Source organism: Saimiri boliviensis, chromosome 2 (genome assembly GCF_048565385.1).
Source record: "Saimiri boliviensis isolate mSaiBol1 chromosome 2, mSaiBol1.pri, whole genome shotgun sequence".
In the NCBI taxonomy this organism is placed as follows: Eukaryota; Metazoa; Chordata; class Mammalia; order Primates; family Cebidae; genus Saimiri; species Saimiri boliviensis.
Window position 1 is genome coordinate 34,711,886 of NC_133450.1, and position 21,219 is coordinate 34,733,104.

The window sequence follows — 21,219 nt, forward strand, 5'->3', positions numbered from 1 at the left end:
AATGAGGTGTTTTCTCACCTCATTTAGCTCTTAAATGCTACCTACTCAACAAACGTTCCCTGAACACCCCGTTTAAAATATGTAACCTCCCTCTGTGTCTCCCCAAACTCTCAATTCCCCTTCTCTGCCATATATATATATATATATATATATATATATATATATATTTTTTTTTTCTTAGAGCTTAACACTATCACATTATTTTACTTCTTTATTTTCTTACCAGGCTCTCCCAATTGAAATGTAAGCTCCATGGGGTGGGGACTTGTGTCCATTCTGGTCACTGCTACATCCACTGTGCCAAAACAGTGTTTGGCACATAGCAAGTACTCAATAAAAAAATAGTTGAATGAATAGCACAGCCATCCTGTGAGGTAGGTGGAATGGAAGTGATTCTCTCTGTGTTATAGATAAGAACATTGAAATTTGAGAGGAGGATCCTGTTGGTACAAAGATTAAAAAAAATTTTTTAACTTTAATTGTTCAGTGCTAATGAGAAAACAGCAGAGGGAACTTGATGCATTACAGTGTGTTCTCATTAAGTGGAGGTTAAATGATGCCCTGATGCAGTAGTTCAAATAGAGAAAGTGGTAGGAGAATTGAGTCATTGCCTGGCACGTGGTGATACCGGCATCCCCAAGGCAGAAAGAACCACCTGCTTGATCACAGTCAGAACTAAATCATGCTGGGAGTAGCAATTTTGTTTCAGCAAATAGCAACAGTTACATTTAAATTAATGTGGCTAATTTGAATCTTACTGGTTTTATAATTTCTTTTAAATAGAATTTGTAAGCTTGTTTTCATTTTATAGTTGATTGTAAGCCCCAAACCTTAAGAGGTTTTGTGCCTAGTTTTATGTTCATCCACATTTAAGGAACATTAAAATGAAAACTAAGTAACTTTGTGAGGGTTTGTATCCTTTCTAAAGGATCTTGCTTAGTATTCAAGGTAGAGAAACACTGTTTCAGAAGATTCAAATCCTCTTGTCACTGGAGATATAAAGGAGGAGTTGGAGAAAGATGTTCTTAGAACAGCGTTCAGAACTTTATCACCAGGAGCTTAAAGACTGTCTCCGGAATCCAGCCCTGTCATTCTGCAGATGAGTAAGCTGAAGCCCAGTGAGCTCAGGTCTCCTGGCCTTATCCTGCTTCCCACATAACAATATCTGCCCCTAAAAGCTATGCCATCATTTCCATGGAAGTGATCTGGACAGAGTGACTTTTCAGCTAGTGGCTGAACATGTAGCTTATAAAGCCAATGCTGTGTTGCAGGTTAGGCACTAAAGTCGGGGTTATTGATTCTTCCAATCTATGAACATAATGAATAATCTTTCCATTTACTTAGGTCTTTATTTTCTCAGCTGTGATTTGGGTGCATTGCTCTGATTTTTGCTGGGAACAAGAGGTAGTTGGGGAAGAGCTCCCAGCCCTCCTTGGAGGGCCCAGGCTAAGCAGCTCTCAAGCCTGACTAGCTCTGCTCCCAGAGCTGACCTCAAGGTAGCTATCTAAGGTAGAGATTACTGAGGGTCCAGGTTGGTTTATCCCTGGCATCTGGGGGATATAAATATATGCCTGATCACTAGGGAAAAGAGTGGACCAGATAGGCCAGATATTCTCTCACCTGAGACCTGAGGGCTAGGCAGAGTATGGGAAGAACAGGAACTTTTCTGCCAGCCTCTTATTAGAGATCCCACCTGAGGGAAGCTGCTGTGTGTCTCCCTCCCTGCCCCACTGATTTCTGGTGGGAGGGAGAGGAATTGGCCCTACAGCAGACAGTTCCAATGAAGCAGAAGCTGGTGCAGAGGAATTCATCCTTATGGCTGACGGCTGAGTGCTGCTGGCTGGGGCCTGGGAAGGGGAACAGCCAGTTCAATTTCACTGCCACTAATTTCTCAGGAGGCCCAGGAACTTAGGAAGTGGTTGCGTGGACTATGGTGAAGGACTGGCCTACCCAGGCCTCCCATGAATTGACGGGGAAACGGGCAGTAAGATGGAATTTGACCAATGCCATTTTTCGTTCCGGGAATATTGAACTGGAGCACCTACGGTGTCCTAGGACCCGTGTTAGACTGAGTGGGAGAAAGAAGAGGGGTGAGGCTTCATGGAGACAGTGTGAGAGAAAATATGGACAAAGGACTAAAAGCAACATACACTCTCTTAGTTACAAATGGTATGCTGTGGGCGTTCAGGGAAGGCAAGTCCATTAATTATATTGCTACTGGGACTGGGGACAAAATGGAGGTTTCTGGTTTCCCAAGCCCCAAACCAAAAAAACCATAGTGATTTATTTCGTACCTCCTTCTAGCATTCTACAAACACTCTTAATGACTACCACGCCCTGAGCTCTTAGGAACAGCTCATAGGAGCCTATTACCCTTAGGCTGTAAGGTTAGGGAAGAACTCAGGACACAAGGAAGACAATAGCTAAATCTCTGGGCGGGAGGTCCATAGTGCTTTTAGTTTCCAGAATCTCGCACACCCTACTTGCCTATGTTTCTGCACAGGACCTTGCATAGTAAGTCACCCACAACAGGGTGGAAGAGAAACTCATGCGCATTGAGGTGGCCTGCCGCATCCCAGGCATGGGGCTGGCACTCTCCCTTCTTTATGTCACCTCACGTGTCAATCCAGCTTTTTTTGGGGGGTGGGGGAGTGGCGTTTCGCTCTTGTTGCCCAGACTGGAATGCAATGGCGCGATCTCGGCTCACCGAAACCTCCACCTTCTGGGTTCAAGTGATTTCCTGCCTTAGCCTCCTGAGTAGCTGGATTTCTCCATGTTGGTCAGGCTGGTCTCAAACTCCCGACGTCAGGTGATCCACCCGCCTGGGCCTCCCAAAATGCTGGGACTATAGGCATGAGCCTCTGCACCCAGCCTAATCCAGTTCATTTTGATCCTCTCAGACTATGTCTGTTGGTGACTATCTGTTGGATGGATGACTTCTCGGGGAGGAAGCCTATGGCTTTGTACCAGGGGAATGATGAGGTTTGAGAGACTCCTTTGAATCTCCTGGCATTCTGCCTGGCCCAGAGTGGGTGTTCGATGAGTCTTCCCAGAACCCATAGACATAATCATTCCTCCTTTCCATGGGAAGCCGGGTCATCTACTCCAGAGTAGGTTCTTTCAACAGCAAAGTATCTATGGCTCTCTGAGTGACTCGTTGCCAGCTGGCCTGTGGCGGCACAGCTGCCTGGAGGGCTGGTGATGAATTAGGCTGCGGTCTCAGCTGCTGCTGCTGCTTAGTGGGGAGTTTCCTGTTCCTTGAGCAGCTCTGCAGAAGGACTCTGACTGGTAGAAGGAATTTCAATTCTCCTTGTCACTGACTTGAGCAAGCTTCTTGAGTCTCAGTTCACACCCACTGGTGTAACAAGAACTCTGGCAAGAACTGCCCACAATCTCCGTTCCTTTGTCATTGCACGCAGAGAGATGCCAAGGATGGATGAAAAAAGGACAATACAGGCTGAGCCTCTGAGAAGAAAAGAGTTGTATTGTTTCCCAGATGAATCTCTCTACTTTGCCCATTTTCCTTCACAGTCTAACCTCACTCTGCTCTGGCTGAACATGTAATCCCAGGGATTTTCTTCCTTCCTTCCTTCCTTCCTTTCTTTCTTTCTTTCTTTCTTTCTCTCTCTCTCTCTCTCTCTCTCTCTCTCTCTCTCTCTCTTTCTCTCTCTCTCTCTCTCTCTCTCTCTTTCTTTCTTTCTTTCTTTCTTTCGACAGAGTCTTGCTCCATCACCCAGGCTGGAGAGTGCAGTGGCGCTATCTTGGCTCACTGCAACTTCCACCTCTGAGGTTCAAGCAATTCTCCTGCCTCAGCCTCCCAAGTAGCGGGATTATAGGCGTGCAACCCCATACCCAGCTAATTTTTGTATTTTTAGTAGAGAAGGGGTTTCACCATGTTGGCCAGGCTGGTCTTGAACTCCTGATCTTAAGTGATCTGCCTGCCTGGTCCTCCCAAAGTTCTGGGATTACAGGCGTGAGCCACCACACCTGGCCTTTTGTAAGAACTGTTTCTATTAAACTCTTAATTGAAAAGTCATATAAAGTAGACCTTTTTCAGCTTCTCACCAAAGCAAACCAAAACAAAACAGCTTCTACACAGGACTTAACAGCCTCCTCCCTAAACAATCATTCACTGACTATAGAGCATTAACTGTCTATTCTAAGATAGACAGGGCTACCTCTGTCTTGTCCACTCTTGTACCTTTATTTCCAGCACAGTGCTAGGCACAGAACACCTGCATGATGAGTATTTGTTGAATGAATGAATGAAATTTGGGGAATTAACAAAATATGTGTGCCATTGTTCCTTACCTTAAGCAGCTAATAAATTGAGAATTAATTGCTATTAGAATCAATGGTATCAGGAATGGGTGTTTTAAATTCAGATTATCAATATGCATATGAAAAGATTAAATCCATAAAAAGAGATCACTACTCATCCACCACATGGTAAACTTTGAAGAAAAAAAAAGGACAATACCAGGTGTTAGGAGGATGTGGAGCAACTGAAATTCTCCCATCCTGCTTCGTGGAGAGTAAATTCTTACATCCAATTTGAAAAAGTCTTTGCCAATATTTACTAAAGTGAAACATATGTCTACCCTATGACCCAGCAATCCTATTCTTTTTTTTTTTTTTTTTTTTTGAGACAGAGTCTCACACTGTTGCTTGGGCTAGAGTGCAATGGCACAATCTCAGCTCACTGCAACCTCCACCATCCAGGTTCAAGCAATTCTCCTGCCTCAGCCTTCTGAATAGCTGAGATTATAGGTGCCTGCCACCACTCCTGGTTAATTTTTTTGTATTTTTAGTAAAGACAGGTTTTCACCATGTTGGCCAGGCTTGTCTTGAACTCCTGACCTTTTGATCCATCCACCTTGGCCTTCCAAAGTGCTGGGATTACAGGCTTAAGCCACCACACCCAGCCTCTACTTTTTAATTATTATTTTTATTTGTATTTTTTATAGAGATGGGGTCTCATTATGTTGCCCAAGCTTGTCTTGAACTCCTGGACTCAAGTGATCCTCCTGCCTTGGCCTCCCAAAATGTTGTGATTACAGGTGTGAACCATCACACCTGACCAACAATTCCATTCTTAGGTATATATCCAGGAGAAATGCATGTGTATGTTTGCAGAAAGCACACATAAAAATGTTCATAGTAGTTTTTTAAATAAACATTCTAAATTGGAAACAATACCCATCAATGGGAGAACAGATAAATTTCTTAGGATCTACTCATAAAATAGAATGCTAAACAACAAAAACAAATTAACTACTGATACAAGCCACAATATAAATGAATGTTATAGACATTAAACTGAGGGGAAAAAAATCCAGAAACCAAAGTATACATACTGTGTTTACAAAAAGCTCATAAACAAAAATGATCGTTGGTGATAGGAAGTCAGAAGAGTGGGCACCTCCATCAATTGGAAGTATAGAGTGGAAGAGGCATGAGAAAAACTGAGGTGCCAGAAATGTTTTATATCCTGACCAGAAAAGAGGTTATATGGGTGTAGACATCTAAAATTTTACCAAGTGATGTGTAAGATTAGTGTACTTGATTAGTGCATTTTTGACACTGTTACATCCAATTTAAAAAAAAGAATGGATGTTATAAATATGCATATACTTTAGCATCCCTAAAGATTCAACACTTTTAGCAACTTTGTTCTCTCTAAAAAAGCTTGTGTTCTACTGAGACTGAAAGTCCCCAGTATCGTTTCACAGTGTGATGGCCATGAATGAGAAGACGGGTCAGTTCATTACCTTGGTCCATCCTTAAGGCCTCCCTTATTGAGAAGATAAGTTAATCAGTTATTGTTTCAATGCACTTCCTGACCATCTTCCCACACACTGTGGGCATCCTCTCTTCTCAGATGAGGGTCTTTTTCTTTTCTTTCTTTCTTTCTTTCTTTCTTTTTTTTTTTTTTTTGAGACCAGGTCTCACTCTTGTCACCCAGGCTGCGGGGCAGTGATGCGATCTCCACTTATTGTAACCTCTGCCTCCCGGGCTCAAGGGACCCTCCCACCTCAGCCTCCCAAGTAGCTGAGACTATAGGTATAAACCACCATATCCAGCTAATATTTGTATTTTTAGTAGAGACAGGGTTTCACCATGTTGGTCAGGCTAGTTTTGAACTTCTCGGCTCAAGTAATCCACTTGCTTCGGCCTTCCAAAGTGTTGGGATTATAGGCATGAGCCACCATACCCAGCCAGATAAGGGGCTTTCTTCTTGTTCAATGGCTCATCCCTTAGCCTGTGTCCTTGCACCCATATGGTCCTATCTCCTCAAGAACTTGTGCTGTCCCTCAAATGCTTTCCTTTTTTTTTGTAGATGGAGTCTGACTCTGTCACCCAGGCTGGAGTGCAGTGGCTCAATGCAGCCTCAGCTTCCCAAGCTCTTGTGATCCTCCCATCTCAGCCTCCCAAGTAGCTGGGACCACAGGTACACTCCACCACGCCTGACTAATTTTTTGTATTTTTGGTAAAGATGGGTTTTTACCATTTTGTCCAGGATAGTCTCGAACTCCTGAGCTCAAGTGATCCACCTGCATTGGCCTTCCAAAGTTCTGGGATTACAGGCATGAGCTACTGCACCTGGCTCCCTCAACTTCCTTTTGCTTACATTTTCAACTTTTTCCTCTTACTTAACTGAATTCTTCTTCTCAAACAACAAACAGCTCACATTTTCCAGTTTTAAGAGAAGTCCTCCTTTGATCTCAGTACCTACCTCTAGCTATTACCCCTCTAGCTACTTCTTTTCCCTTCTATATTCACTGTCTCCATTTATTCACTCCTAATGTCCCTTTAAACTTACAGCTTTTGCTACTCTGCCAAAATTCCATTGGCCAAGGTCACCAATGAATTTTCAACTGTCATATTCAAGAACACTGTTTAGGCTTTACTTTCCAGACTTTTTGAGTATATCTGACATTGCCAATTCCTCTTACTTTGAAACCTTACTCCTTTGACCTCCGCAACACCATATACTCCAGGCTTTCCTTGTTCCTGGATGACCATTTTCTTTGTTTCCTGCAGGGATTCTTGTTCTTTGCTGTCCCTAAGTGTTGCTCTTCAGTGTTCTGCCCTCTTCTCATCTCCATCTGGGCATTCTTCATGGGTGGTCTCATGGCGTTAATATCATCCATATGCAGATGACTCTCAGCTCTTGTTTTGCCTGAGGTCAGGGCTATGCAGTCAAACTGCTTGCTGGACAACAGAATCTGGACATTCTAAGAGCACTCCAGATTCAGTGTATTCAAACTCAATCCGTGATTCTGTTCCCAAATATTTTCCTCTTCTGTACTATCTCCACTGGTCACAGTGCCTCCATTCACCAGATTATCTAAACTATAAACTGATGATTAAAGCAGGATTTCAACCTCAGCACTCTTGATATTTTGAGCTGGTTCTTTCTTTTCTTTCTTTCTTTCCTTCTTTTCTTTCTCTTTCTTTCTTTCTTCTTTCTCCCTTTGCTTTCTCTTTCTTTCTTTCTTTTCTGGACAAGGCATTGCTCTGTAACCCAGGCTGTAGTGCAATGGTGCAATCATGGCTCACTGCAGTACTGACCTCCCAGGCTCAAGCAATCCTCCTGCCTCAGCCCTGCAGGTAGCTGAGAATACAGATTCACATCACCATGGCTGGCTAATTTTTTGTATTTCTGGTAAAGATGGGTTTTTGCCACATTGCCCAGGCTGATCTCGAACTCCTGACCTCAAGTGATCCATCACCCTCAGCTTCTCAAAGTGCTGGGATTCCAGGTGTGAGCCATCGTGCCCAGCCTGGATAATTCTTTGTTGTGGAGTTGCTGTCCTGTCCATTGCAGAATGTTTAGCATCATCCCCAGCCTGCATCCACTGGATGCCAGTAGGAACCCACCAGCTGTCATAACCCAAAATGACTCGACATCAACAAATATTCCTTGTGAGGGGGAGCTGTTAAAATATCCTAGGGTTGAGAACCACTGGAGTTAAAGCCATGGGTCTGGGAGTCACACATACTGGTCCATTTTGGACTAGTTACTACCTCTCCGAGCTTCAGTTTGTTTTCTCTGTAAGACAGACACAACTCTCACCTCACAGGAGGAACTTAATATAGGAGGTAAAGTACATGGGATCTCTCAACAAAAACACTTCTGTCTCCTCAGTCAAACTCCTAGGTCTCTCAGTTTTATCCCCTAAGTATTTGTGGTCTATCCATGCTGCTCCATTTTGACATGGATTATTGCAACTGGTGTCAAAGCTTCCAGCCAGCCTTGCTCCCCTTAGATCCACATGAGACCTTCACAGTCTGGCTGCTGTGCACCTCTCTAGCCCCATCTCTTGCCCCTCCCAGCCTTGGATTTCTAGTCCAGCCACATTGAGATGCTAGACATTCCTTTGTATACCATGCAGTTTCCTGTCCCTGTGCGTTAGCTCAGGCTGGTCCTTCTCCCTGGAATAACTTCCCACACTCTATCTGGCTGACTCTCATTCTTTAAGGTTCACTTAAGTTTCGCCTCCTCCAAAAAGTTAAGCCTGGAGCCTCCTTTCCCACGGGGTTCAGTGCTCCTTCTCTGTGTTCCAACAATACCCTTGTCAGATATCTCTCCTTCCATCTAACTCATGACATCATATTTTTGTTTCTGTGCCTGTCTGGTGGGCTGTGTGGGACAGGGACTATGGCTTTTTCATCTCTATATACATAACATCTAGTACATTCCCTGACATGCAGATGGTGCTCAGCAAATATTTATTGAGTGAATGAATGGATGCAGCACTACCATTACCCTCTGTGTTAGGTTTAATGCCACAGTTTAGAAGCAGTGATAAAATAGTCCATAAATCAGCTGTCTCTGTGGCTCAGAAGCAGTGTTTCCTCAGCCAGGGGCTTCTGGAAGGCACAGTGCTGAAGGGTAACACTCACACAAATGTGTGTGGTTGATGAATGATGCAACCAGCGACACCACCTGATATCTGCTTACAACAGCAGCGATGGCTCTTCTCTTTCTTCCCCTTTTCCATGGGTGGCCTTTCAGGTATCCCTCATCGCCTGGAGAGAAGGTAGAGGACAAAGTCCAGCCCCTAATTCAGGGCCCTTCCTGTCAGTGAGCTTCTTCCTCCAAATCCTTCACTCACCTCTGAATTGACATGTTTGCATTTTTAATTTTTAATTTTAATTCTTGCAGTTGATGCAGCCATTCCTTCTTTTTTTTTTTTTTTTTTTTTTTTTTTTTGAGATGGAGTTTCGCTCTTGTTACCCAGGCTGGAGTGCAATGGCGCGATCTCGGCTCACCGCAACCTCCGCCTCCTGGGTTCAGGCAATTCTCCTGCTTCAGCCTCCTTGCAGCCATTCCTTCTACAAATATAGTCCTCCCTTGATATTGGCAGGGTAGTGGTTTCAGTAATCCCACAGATACCAAAATCTGAGGATGCTCAAGCCCCTCACAGTCAGCCCAGGTATCTGCAGATTCTGAAACCTGTGGCTATAAAGGGCCAAATGCAGATATGTATGTATATATTTTGAGAGTCTTGTTCTGTTGTTCAGGCTGGAGTGCACTGATGAAAACAGCCTCACTGAAACCTCCACCTCCCAGGCTTAAGGGATCCTCCCACCTCAGCCTCCCAAGTAGCTGGGACTACAGGTGTGTGCCACCACAACCAGCTAATTTTTGTATTTTTAGTAAAGACGGGGTTTTGCCAAGTTGGTCAGGGTGGTCTCCAACTCCTGGGCTCAAGCGATCCACCCCCCTCAGCCTCTCAAAGTGCTGGGATTACAGGCCTGGGCCACCGCCACTGCGGCCAGCCTCAAATGCATAAACTAAGCTCTACTAGGCGCTGGGTGCTGGCGTGCAAGACTGGCTCATCTGTTGTTCACAATAGAGTGCATAACCTAGGAGAGGTTTGTTTGCCACTGTTCTTCGGATCCCGGGGTCCCATAGAGTTGCTCACCAGAACGCGAGGCCTGCTCTGCTCCTTACGGGCATCAGCGCATTTGACTCTCCTCTTACTAAGCCCGGGGAGGGGAGTCCTGGCAGGTGGCAGGCAGAAGTTAGAGCTGTTTAGTAACTCCCGCCCTCCGTCCTCCTCCAATGACAATAAGGTTTTGTTTGTCAGGCATAAGGTTACAGTATTGGCCTGCGGAGTCAAGCTCTTTTCCGCGCTCGGCTCTTTGAGCCTCAGTTTCCCCATCTGTCAGGTGTGTGCATGCGGGAGGGAGGCACCGAGTCGATTTACCTAGATCACTCAGAGTCCTCCCTTCCAGTTTTGAGGGTAATGTCTGGATGTCTCTGAGGGAGGAGGACACCGCCAGGTGAAGGTAGTTTTGGCTGCACCAGCCCGCCGAGTGTGCTCGCGGAGACCGGCGGGGAATTCCAGGAGGCCCCGCTGTGGAGGGGTCCCTAGAGCTCGAGGGCGAGCTGAAACGGTTCCTGTGGCGTGGCGGGAACGCTCGGTAGCCTCGGAGAGCAGTTTGCTGGCGAGAAATCGGGCTTCTGCAGGGCAGGGATCAGCCAGGTCGCGCCTTTGTAGGGTGGGGTGGGGTGGGGTGGGGTGGAGTGTGGCTGGGCCGGGGTGGGGGGTGGTACGGTGGAGTCGTGAAATTCCCAGGAAATTCCTTTCCATTGCCCCACCCCGCCCCCTTTCCTAGGGTGCTGACCTGCCCAAACCCAGGTTTACTGGGAAAGAGAAAATGAATGCTCTTCGGGTTTCCTCGCGTCCCTTCTCCAGCCCCCGCCCACCCCAGGATTTGGAGCGCGCGTGGGAGCGCAATAACGGTGGCGAGGAACGGGTCCAATCCCGGCGGCTCCTGGCGCTCCCGAGCGTGCTGCCACTCGGTCCCCGGGCTCGGGAGGCGTCTCCCGGCTTCGGTCCCGTTCAGCTTAAGCTGGCGTCACATGAGTCGCGGGGGAGTGGGCACCGCGGGAGTGGGCGGGGGTGTGCGCGCTGGGAGGGGGGCCGCCCAGTCCACCTATATGCGCCGCAGCCCGGCTGACGGATGCCAGGAATTCCCAATGAGAAGCGATGGGGGGAAGTTTGGGCAACTCGGCCTGGCCAATGGAGAGCCTCGGGAGGGCTCTGCCCCTTCCCCCCGCCCCCGCCCGCCTCGGTTCCCGCAGCGCGAGTGTGTCCGCCTTGCTTAGTGTGCGTGGAGATTAGGTCCGAGCGCCCGCCCAGAGATAGGCAGTCCTCGGAGCCCACCCGCCGCTGTCGCCGCCACTAGCAGCTTTCGCCAGCAGCGCCGCGGCGGAACCGGGCGCAGGGGAGCGAGCCCGGCCCTGCCAGCCCAGCCCAGCCCAGCCCAGCCCAGCCCAGCCCAGCCCTGCTCCCTTCCCACGCCAGGGCAGCCGCCGTAGCTCGGAGAGAAGGTGGAGGAAGAAATCCAGCCCCTCGCACGCGCGCACCATCATGGACCATTATGATTCTCAGCAAACCAACGACTACATGCAGCCCGAAGAGGACTGGGACCGGGACCTGCTCCTGGACCCGGCCTGGGAGAAGCAGCAGAGAAAGGTCAGCAGCCGCCCCCGCCCGCCGCAGCCCCCAGCCGCGACCCCTTCTGTCGGCCGGGCTTTCGGCCCCCGGGCTCTGAACCGGTTCCGGGCGCTCACGGGAGGGGGCGGGGGCGGCGCGGCCCCTGCGAGGTGGGGTGTTGGGTTACAGGCGCCTGGCGGAAGCGGGAGCGCCCGTGTCCCGGAGCCCGCGAACGCCGGGCCGGAGCACGGAGAGGTGGTGCCGCCGGCGGGCAGGTCTCCCTGGGGGTCGGTGGTCCAGGCCACCCTGCGGCTGCCGCAGCCATCCCCGCGTGGGCTGTGCGCGGGGGCGGTGCTCAGCAGGCTGGGGCTGAGACCCCGGCTCCGGGCTGCTTGCTCAGGATCGATTTTCCCTTTCCTTCCGCCCCTGGCCACCTCTCCATATGGCGTGCGGTGGCAGCGCCGCTTCCTGGGCCGCCCTGGGTTCAGTACCTGAGCTGTGGGCCGCCCGGGACCCTGCGGTCCCCCAGGCAGAGGGGAGAGCGCCGGGGAGATCGGCGGCCGCCTCCGGATCTGCCTAGAGAAGGACCAGCTGGAGTGCGGCTGTGGCCGAGAAAACTGGGGGGCGTACGCTGGCTCTCCCGCGGGCCCAGTGGGGGCGGGGTCAGGACGGCAGACCGTTTTATTGCTTAACTCAGTGGGTTGGTAGCTGTAAGTCCCACATGGGCTTGCGTCTACGTCTTGCCCCTCCGACCCCCAGCAAAGGTGGGCAGCTCGGTTCGAGTTGAGGGGCTCTAGAACGAGGGTCTGTCTTAGGGGATATTTGGGGCCAGTCACTGGGGATCTCTACTTAGCCAGGGAGCTGCATCCCAGACAGGCGCGTTGTGCGGGTGGGCTCGGAGCTGGCGATGGGACCCGGGTACCGTGGCCAGTGGCAGGAAGAGGTCCGAAACCACTCGTGATGGTGGGGGGAGGGCGTCTCTACCCTACCGCCGCTTCCTGCCTGCGCGGTGAGCCCTTGCCCCCAGGCGGCCACGTACCCTGAATACCCCTTCCCTCCCCCTTCTCTCGGCTGCCCGCTTCCATCCGGTCCCTCCCCGTTTCATACCCTCCCCACCCCCAGGCTGATCTGGGAGTGGGGTTGGTGGGGGGGTGGGGGTGGACAGGATGGCGCGTCCCTCTGGATAGTGCGGTTAGGGCTGGGCTTGAGGGAGAACGCTCATGTCCAAAAATGGTAACATTCATTCCCTTTTTTAAACTTAAAAGGGGGGTAGTTTATAGAGCCGACTGAAGTTTTTTTTCAGCCAAAGGCATCCTGTATTAGCTCACTCAGGAATCCTAGGCCCTGAAACGGAGCCCTTTTACTCACTTCATCAGACAGGCAGAAGTAATCTAAAACACACACAATGGGCTTCCTCAAAGCGGGGCGACCTGGGCCCCGCTGCCCAAGGCCTGTGGAGGGCCGGGCCCTATACGGCGACATCGGTCATCTACGTCGGACACGGGAAGGTTCCCTGACTTGGAACTGACTTCTTTGTAATGTGCCAGTTGCTTAAACTCCCCCTCTTCCTGTCATCTTCCTAGTAAGAACTGAGGACTGGGGGAGCTGCAGACAGACCGCCACTCACTTGGCTTATTTCCTGGGACCGTGGGTGCTGTGGGTGGAGCTGAAAAGTGAGTGGGTAATTTGGAGATCCCTATGGGGCACCAGGCAGAAGGCGCTTTAATAATTTCAGGGTGAAGCCTTCTTGAGAATGGATTTTAAATTAGACTGAAGTGAGATTAAGGCGATAGATGCCTTGAGGTCTTCCTTGAAGGTTAGAAGCGAAAAAGAAATCCCTGTTTGGGGAGCACCTGCTTTGTGCCTGGGAGGGACAGGGGTAACAGAGCTGCCCAGGAACTGGACACCTGACAGGACTGTGAGACCAAGTTCCTGGGGACAGACATTGAGCACCAGCCTGCACATAGTACTTACTATTTCTGAATGAATGAATATGTTATATAGTTGGGGAGAAGAATACAGATTCCCAGGACTCTGACTTGGGTGGCCGTGAGTGTGCCCCAGGCCTTTGGGTAGCCAGGTAGGAAGAGGTGATCTGGGAAACTGGGTTATCCTGGAGGCAAACTCAACAGTGCCAAGAGCTGGCATTTGCCGATGTGTGCCAGGCACGCACGAGGACGAGGAAATCAGGGCAGAGAGGGGATGTAACCAGCTCCAAGTCCAGGCTGGTGTTTGGTGGGGCTGAGGTGCAGCCATGTTTGGGACTGGCAGCTTCCTCTCAGTTATCCCTCCTTGGTGCGGGAGGCAGGAAAGCTGGGCCTGGCATCCAGAGCCAGAGAATCTCAGAACCAGGAGAGCAGACACGTGCTTTGGGCGAGGGTTAGTGGAGGAACCACAGCAGAAGGAGCTCTGGGCCTGACTCTGAAGATTCAGATCCACATTTTTTTCCCGTTTAATTCTCTAGATTATTTTTTGTGGGCCTCAGTCTGCAGAATTTCTGTTCTGTCTAGTTCTCAGCAGGGTGGTATTAAGGAGGTGATATCACAGGTGGGGATAAGACTTAAGGTAAACATGTTGTTTTTGACACGCTCTCTACTGACAGTGGGAGGTGGGGTTTGTGTGGGACCAGAGCCCACAAGTGGACAGAGGCTGATGGCTCCAAAGGGAGGCAGGGGAGTGAGTGAGGAGGGGAAGAGGAGGACACAGTACAGAGGGATACAAAGGTCACTGGGTAGGAGGGAGAAGACCCTCTTTTTAGCTTTGGTGCAGCCGTGGCTATTTGTGAGACTTTGGGCAGGTCTTTCCATTTTGTGGAACTTTTGTTAGATCATTCAGCAAATACTTTGTGAGCTCTCATTCTGGGCCAGACACGATTCCAGGTATCAGGGGTCAGGCACTGAGCAAGACAGACCAAGTTCCCATTCTCGTGCGCGTGCGGCTTCCATTAGGTTTCCTCCTCTGTAAACGGGACACATTTCCGCACCTCAGAGCCCTCAGGACTCTTCCAGGGAATCGGATTAAGTGACGCATTGAGAAATGCTTCCTTGGTGAAGGTATGGCCTGATGTTGATGCAGGGAGAAGTCTGTGCAGGCAGGCGGCATGACTCAAGAAGCTGCTCTGGCTTGGCCAAGGCTTGTCCCTCTTTCAAAGAATGCTTCCATACAGAGTTCATGGGCTGGTCGCCATGCCTCCAGACATAAAATGCAGTTATCTTCCAGATGGAGCATGTGGATTAGAGGCATCTCCTGTACTTTTCCAGCCTTCATAATCTTCCTGATCTTTGAGGCTGGGCTCCGAAGTCACTTTTCCTAGGGGTTGCTGTTATTTTCAGGGTGACCGTGGCCCCCAGTTTTCTCCTTTATGTTATTTCACTCATGTTCTTGGGTGTATGTGTGTACCTGGTATAGGTCAAGTCCGAGAGAGCATCAACTTGGAGTGGGATCCTGGCTCTGCATTTTCAGGCTTGTGACCTTGGGCAAGTTCCTCTCCGAGTCTCCAATTCCTGACTTATAAAAAAGAACTAATACCCACCTTGCTGGCTTGATGTGAGCGGATATGTAAAATGATAGCTTCTGCTGTTAAATTTTATTTTGTCTCTTCCCTCTGAAGTCCTGGAGATTCTGGTTTAATGTGTGTGTCCACAGGTGCCAGCCTGGGGCCTTTTACATGTAGGAACTTAATATTTGTTGAGCAAATGGATGTTGAAACAGAGCAGCAGCGTTGGCAGGTGAATAGAGGTGGTTCTGAATAAGGCCCACATCTCGATTCTGCAGGCAGGTGAGGCTAGGTCACAGGAAGAGGGGCCACGTGGTTTGCACTTGCTTCTGGACAGCGAGGCCATTGCAGGAGCTAGCCAAGGCCACCACTCAGCATGGAGGACTACAGAGAGGGAAGCACCTGCTGTAGAAGAGTTTACCTGGGGAGAGATGGGACATCTGAAGCCAGGGTGATGCCTGGTAGAAATAAAACTGGAAAGGGGAGAGGATTGGCTTTCCTCCTCATTCTCAGACTCCTCGCTGTTCTGCACTCCTTCCAGCTTCGCCCCATGCCAGTGTCCCTGGAGGCAGGGACCTGGCCTGTCCTGTTCTCTGTTGAATCCCAGTGCAGAGCACAGGGACGGGCCTGTTGTACGTGGCCTGATCTAGAACTGTCTCTGAAAAAATGGGCTAAATGGCATCATGCATGGCTCCCAACTTCAGGCTTGGGGGTGGGGAAGGTGATGAAATGCTTTATGTTCGGATTACCACTTATCCTGGGTTGTACCTGGCCCAGCCTCTGCAGGTAAGTGTGTGCTGGGTGTACCACGAGTCCAAATCTTGGTCCCTCTGTTTACTGTTGAGATCTTGATGAGTCAGCTTACCTGCTGTGTGCCTGATGGTATCAATGGGGAAATGATGATAATAATATTTCTTGCCTGATAGAGTTGTGCGGAGGTTTAAATGAAGCAATCTATTTAAGGATCTAGCTTAGCACCTAGCATGTAGTGACTGCTCAGTAAATGTTAACTATTTGTAAGAACTGGAATTTCCATGTTCTTTACCCAATAGGCTTTGAGATAAGACATAGAATATAAACCCATCTTTGCAGGAAAAGCCAAGGTTGTCTATGGGTGTAGGGAGTTGTGTTATCCTTGATGTCTGACCTTAACTTCTCTGATTGCTCAGTCTCTTCACCTGTGGAATAAGGCAGCCTTCCTTGCCTACCATACTCCCTGGGTATGGCAATGAAGGGTGGATGTTAAAGCACTTAAAACATAAAACAAAAACACCATGTCAGCTTGTACAGGGAAGATGGCCACACAGTAGGAATTCTCTGTAAGCAATTTAACCCTGGATGTCTTCAGGCTGAGGCATTCTTTTTTTTTTTTTTTTTTTTTTTTTTTTGAGATGGAGTCTTGCTTTCACCCAGGCTGGAGTGCAATGGTATGATCTTGAGTCACTGCAACCTCTGCCTCCCAGGTTCAAGCAATTCTCCAGCCTCAACCTCCCTAGTAGCTGGGATTACAGATGTGCACCGCCCCATCCAGCTAAATTTTGTATTTTTAGTAGAGACAGGGTTTCACCTGTTGGCCAGGATGGTCTCGAACTCCTGACCTCAGGTGATCCACCCGCTTCAGCCTCCCAAAGTATTGGGATTACAGGTGTGAGCCACTGCTCCTGGCCCAGGCTGAGGCATGCTTTGGGCCCACCCATCCCTCCAAGCAGCAAATCCAGCCCTGCTTTATCCGAGCATCTGATGCAGCTCCTTCTTCTCCAAACCTTGCTCCACTGGTTGGCGAAGTGATTGACAAAGCCTGAGGAGAGGTGGACCGGGGAGGAGGGTTGCAGAGGCCAGTTGGCCTCAGACCAAGCAGGTGGGGGCTGCTTCTGGCTGCCATTCAGGCTGCCTTAAGACAGGCAGGTGTGAGGAGAGAGCTGGCTCTGAGCAGCTGTAGCCTGGTGAGGCTTGAGAACCAGACTTTCCAGTTTTGAGAAATGGTGGGACCTCAAGGGGCCATTGGAGTCGCTGGACACTGGAGTTTGGTTTGCAGGAGAATGAGGCTAGCAGGCTTCTGCAGGATTCGTGTCTACCACCTCCTCGAGGGGAAGAGGAGGAACCCCCTTTCCTCCAGTCCGACTTTCTGGGGAGGTACTGCAAGGCTGTGCAGGCTGTGTTGGACTTGGACCCCCCTTTTCATCTTCTCGAGGAAAGCCTGGGGCTGGGCGCCTGGCTGGGGGCCACAAACCATCAATTTGGCTTGAAGACCTGTCACACAAGACCTGGGGGCCTGGAGCTAGGGTGGGGCAGCCGGAGCTTGCGATGTGGCCTCCTCACAGATATGCATGGTGGGTCTCTAGGAAAAAGCCCAGCCCTTAATAGGGTGAGAATGTAGATGGTTCCTCCTTGTGGAGGGAGTCAGTAGATGTTCATTAAACCCCTGCTAGGTGTCAGATGCTCTGCTTGCTGTGTGGCATGTAGAAATGGTGGTTTAGGTAGAGAGGGAACCAGAAAGAGGCCGAATCACAACAGGCTCTGCCAATAATGGCCATTGGCAGGAACTGGTGGAATTGGAGCTGCATCTCAAAGGAAGGCGGTTCTTCTAGGGAGCCTTAGGCTGTGTGTGTGTGTGTGTGTGTGTGTGTGTGTGTGTGTGTGTGTATGATGTTGTAGGACAGAGGTGGGGAGAAGGGAGATGCTGAAAGGGCAGAGCAGAGCACGATGTATCCATGCTGGGGAACACCCCCCTCCCATTATTCTCCTTTATCATTCTTCTATTATAGTTTTAAATGTTTAAATTTATGTTTTATGGAAATGGGGGGGTTCTCACTATGTTGCCCAGGCTGATCTTGAGTTCTTGGCCTCAAGTGATCCTCCTGCCACAGCCTTCCAAAGTTCTGTGATTACAGGCGTGAGCCACTATGCCCAGCTTCATTGTTCTTTTCCATTTGTTTTGCCCCTCCCAGAGCTGACCTCTTACCTTTCTGTGAGAGTTGGCCAGGCCGCCTGGACAGGTCACAGACCGGACTCTTAAGGCCACACCTCTGTATAGGTATTGTTGGGATCTTCCAGCCAGTTAGCTCTGCCTGAGCTGCCCCTATGTGTAACCCACCTGTAGTTTTCCTGGACCTGGTGTGGAGCCAGAGGGCACCTTCTTCACCAGCCTTGCTTTTATGCCCTCTTTAGAGTGCATAGAGGCCCATGTCTCTGCAAGGGGTGCCCATGGGTTGGGCTGAGTTATTCACCACAGACACTGGTGGGATCCTGGAGCCCACCAGCTGAGACGGTTTGGAAAGTTCTAGTCTGCACCTCCCCACAGAGGTCATGGCGGAGAGGCCACTGGCAGAGGAAACCCCCAGAGTCTGCTCCCTTAGTTCTGGCAGGTGGGGTCAGCCCTCACTGGACTCAGGACTCAATTCAGCCCAGGGTTCTGGCTCCATCTCCTGAGGTGCCAGTGCCAGTGGCCTCCTAAGTACTGTTTGCTCAAACTTGGATCCGACTGGGGTGAGGAGTCTTAGGAGTGGTGGGGGCAAGAGACACAGCAAGCCAGGGCTTAGAGCCACTCTGGAACCCCTCCTTCCTCTCTCTTCAGACACGAGCAAGGTGTCTGTATTTGTCCATTCTCACACTTCTAATAAAGACATACCCAAGACTGGGTAATTTATAAAGCAAAGATGTTTAATGGACTCAGTTCAGCTGGCTGGGGAGGCCTCAGGAAACTTACAATCATGGCGGAAGGGGAAGCAAACCTGTCCTTCACATGGCTGCAGGAGGGAGAAGTGTAGAGGAGCGAAGGTGGTGAAGAGCCCATGTAAAAACCATCATCTCCTATGAGAACTCACCCACCATCACAAGAACAGCAAAGGGGTAACCACCCCCGTGATTAAATCACCTCCCACCGGGCCCCTTCTACGACACGAGATTATGGGAACTACAATTCAAGATGAGATTTGGGTGGGGACACAACCAAACCTTATCACTTTCTCACCTATCCTCAGGCTGTGCATCAAGTTCAAACTCCCTGGAATCCTTCCTTCTCAGCGGGTGGGGGAATGCATGGAGAGGGTCGCTCAGGCTCCCCCGTCCCTGCCTCACCTGCTTTCCCCTGTGTCATGTTATCTTGGGGGGGTTATACGGTGGGTGAGTCTGGTTATCTGGGCACAGTGAGTCTGGTCTGGTGATGGGCAGGCCTCAAAGCTATGTGGGGCAACATTCATGACCTTAACTTGCCCTTTCTGCATGCACCATTCTGCCATAAAAGTTAACAAAGTTTATCTTCTTATAATAATTATAGTGGCTCGCTGTTTCTGAGCACATGCTAATTATCAGCAACAGTCCTAAGAACTCTACATGCATGAGCACATCTAACCCTGTGAGCTGGGTCTTCCTGTTATCCCATTTTACAGATGAGAAAACTGGCTCTGAGCAGCTGCAGAACTCTTCCCGGCTCACGCTGCCAGCAAGTGGTGGAGCTGGGATCTGAAGCCGGGCAGTCAGGCTCCAGCATTTGCACTCCTCAACTTTGCTCTGCTGCTTATACAACAAATGCTTGCGTGGGTAGAACACTTAACCCAAGATAAACATATACATTTCCTGGTGATGGAAATGCTCTGGAATTGGATAGTTAGTGGTGATTTCACAACCTCACAAATATACCCAAAAGCGTTGGATTGTATGTTTTCAAATGGTGACTTTTATGGCTTGGAATTTTATCTCAATTTTCAAAAACCTAAGAAATTAACTAATATAAAGAAGAAAATGACAACTGCCTGTCATCCTACCTCCCAGAGTTAAACAAACACTCACTGGATTTCTGATGGCTCCTGCCATCCTTGTCCTTCTTCCCGCATTTGTGTGTCCCCTTCTCTGTCATGCCCACTGTTTGGAGTTGGGGTCTGGATTCATGGTGAATGAAAGGAGTCTAGAAAAGAAAGATAAGGGCGGGAGCTTTTGTAGAAAGCGGGATGAAGGATGTGGCTCTTTCCTTGGAAACTGACCTGGAATACATAACACATAAGCACAGGCAAACAGAAGACTGGTGGGGTGGGGAGCGGGTGGCCTTCATAATTCCAAGTCTCAGTCTTTGGGGAAAATTCCTCCTCGACCTCTGTCTATAAACTCTGTTGGCCTGGGATTGCTTCTCTCTGCTCTCCCCAGGGTTGGCAGGGTGGGAGTCCAAGTGGGGAAGCTTCCCTTAGGGTCCTAGGCAGGGGAAGGGGAGGGCAGGGCCAGGGTGCCCCCCGAAGGAGGCAGCTGCCCCACTCTTGGAGGTTGCCTAGCAATGGTGGGGAAAGGTGACTTAGCCCACTCCAGAGGCGGGAGGAGAATAAAAGGCAGCCAAGGATGGAAATCGGGCGTAGATGCAGAGGATGCTGTTCCCCTGGAAACTGCCTCCTTGGTCCTTGGCTACAGCAGGCTACTTCTGGGGTGGAGAGCTGTTCTCCATTGAAAGAGAGTGGGGTTCTCCCTAGGCCTGTCACCCACAGGTCGGGGCTGGGGAATCTAGGGAAACCCTTCTTGCACATGGAGTGTATGTCAGATGCGTTCTGTCGGTGGCTTCATTTAACGTTGACAACAGCCTTGTAAGGGATGTGGGATGATCACACTTCATAGGTGAAGATCCTGAGGTTGGAGATAGCGAATAACATGCTCACAGCCACACAGCGAGAGAGGCCTATAAATGAAGGTGCTGGTACCCCTGGCCTTTAAAGGGAACCATTCGTTTTGGTTCAAAGCATTTCACAAGCCCAGGGTACTGGGAGGTAAATGTAAATGTCATCCACCTCCTGGGAAGGAAAGAAGAGAAGATGAGAGGAGGAAGGCTGGACAGGTGTGTTATCTGTTTTATATCAACCAACCAATCAACCAACCGGGATTTATTAGCCAGGTCTTGGTTTTCCAAATAAGCACACCGACTAATAGTTCACACTGATTGGAGGTTGAATGGTTTGGATTACCTCCATATGTCAAACAACTCTTTGGGGAAGGGACTGTTAATTTTCTTGGTACAGACAGGGAAATTGAAGCTAAGGGAGGTTAAGTAACTTGCCCGAGATTAGGGAGATTGACCTCAGAACTCAGCTCTTAACCAGAAGTACAGATGCACTCTTTGCTATTAAGAAGTTTATGTTTTAATTGGGAGGCAAGGCTTATATAGAATTGAAATAAGAGAACAACTCAACATGTCGTATTTTTTAACATTTGTGCTTTCATGTGTAGCTTTCTCTCCAGTAATCGTGGTGAGCAAACTTGTGAGGTCTTATCCCCATTTCACATACAGGGAAA

At 49.5% G+C, this 21,219-nt stretch overlaps 1 protein-coding gene and 1 long non-coding RNA gene across 4 annotated transcripts in view; one reads left to right on the plus strand and one right to left on the minus strand.

Annotated features, from left to right (window-relative positions):
• Nucleotides 1-288: 288 nt before the first annotated feature.
• LOC104650784 (uncharacterized) lies at nucleotides 289-10,744 on the minus strand. Its single transcript, XR_005579304.1, has 4 exons — nucleotides 10,642-10,744; nucleotides 10,221-10,477; nucleotides 1,621-1,737; nucleotides 289-399 (listed from the first exon to the last, which is right to left on the minus strand). It is a non-coding gene; the product is annotated as an uncharacterized LOC104650784 (long non-coding RNA).
• Nucleotides 10,745-11,119: 375 nt separating this feature from the next.
• ACTN1 (actinin alpha 1) overlaps nucleotides 11,120-21,219 on the plus strand; it is a 107,223-nt gene continuing 97,123 nt past the window's right edge. For 2 of the 3 annotated variants that reach the window (XM_003924469.4, XM_003924467.4), the window contains exon 1: nucleotides 11,120-11,495. In XM_003924469.4, coding sequence (XP_003924518.1) covers nucleotides 11,391-11,495 — 105 coding nt within the window. In that variant the 5' untranslated portion in view covers nucleotides 11,120-11,390. The remainder of the gene's footprint in view (nucleotides 11,496-21,219) is intronic. The other variant, XM_003924468.4, reaches the window with a different exon arrangement.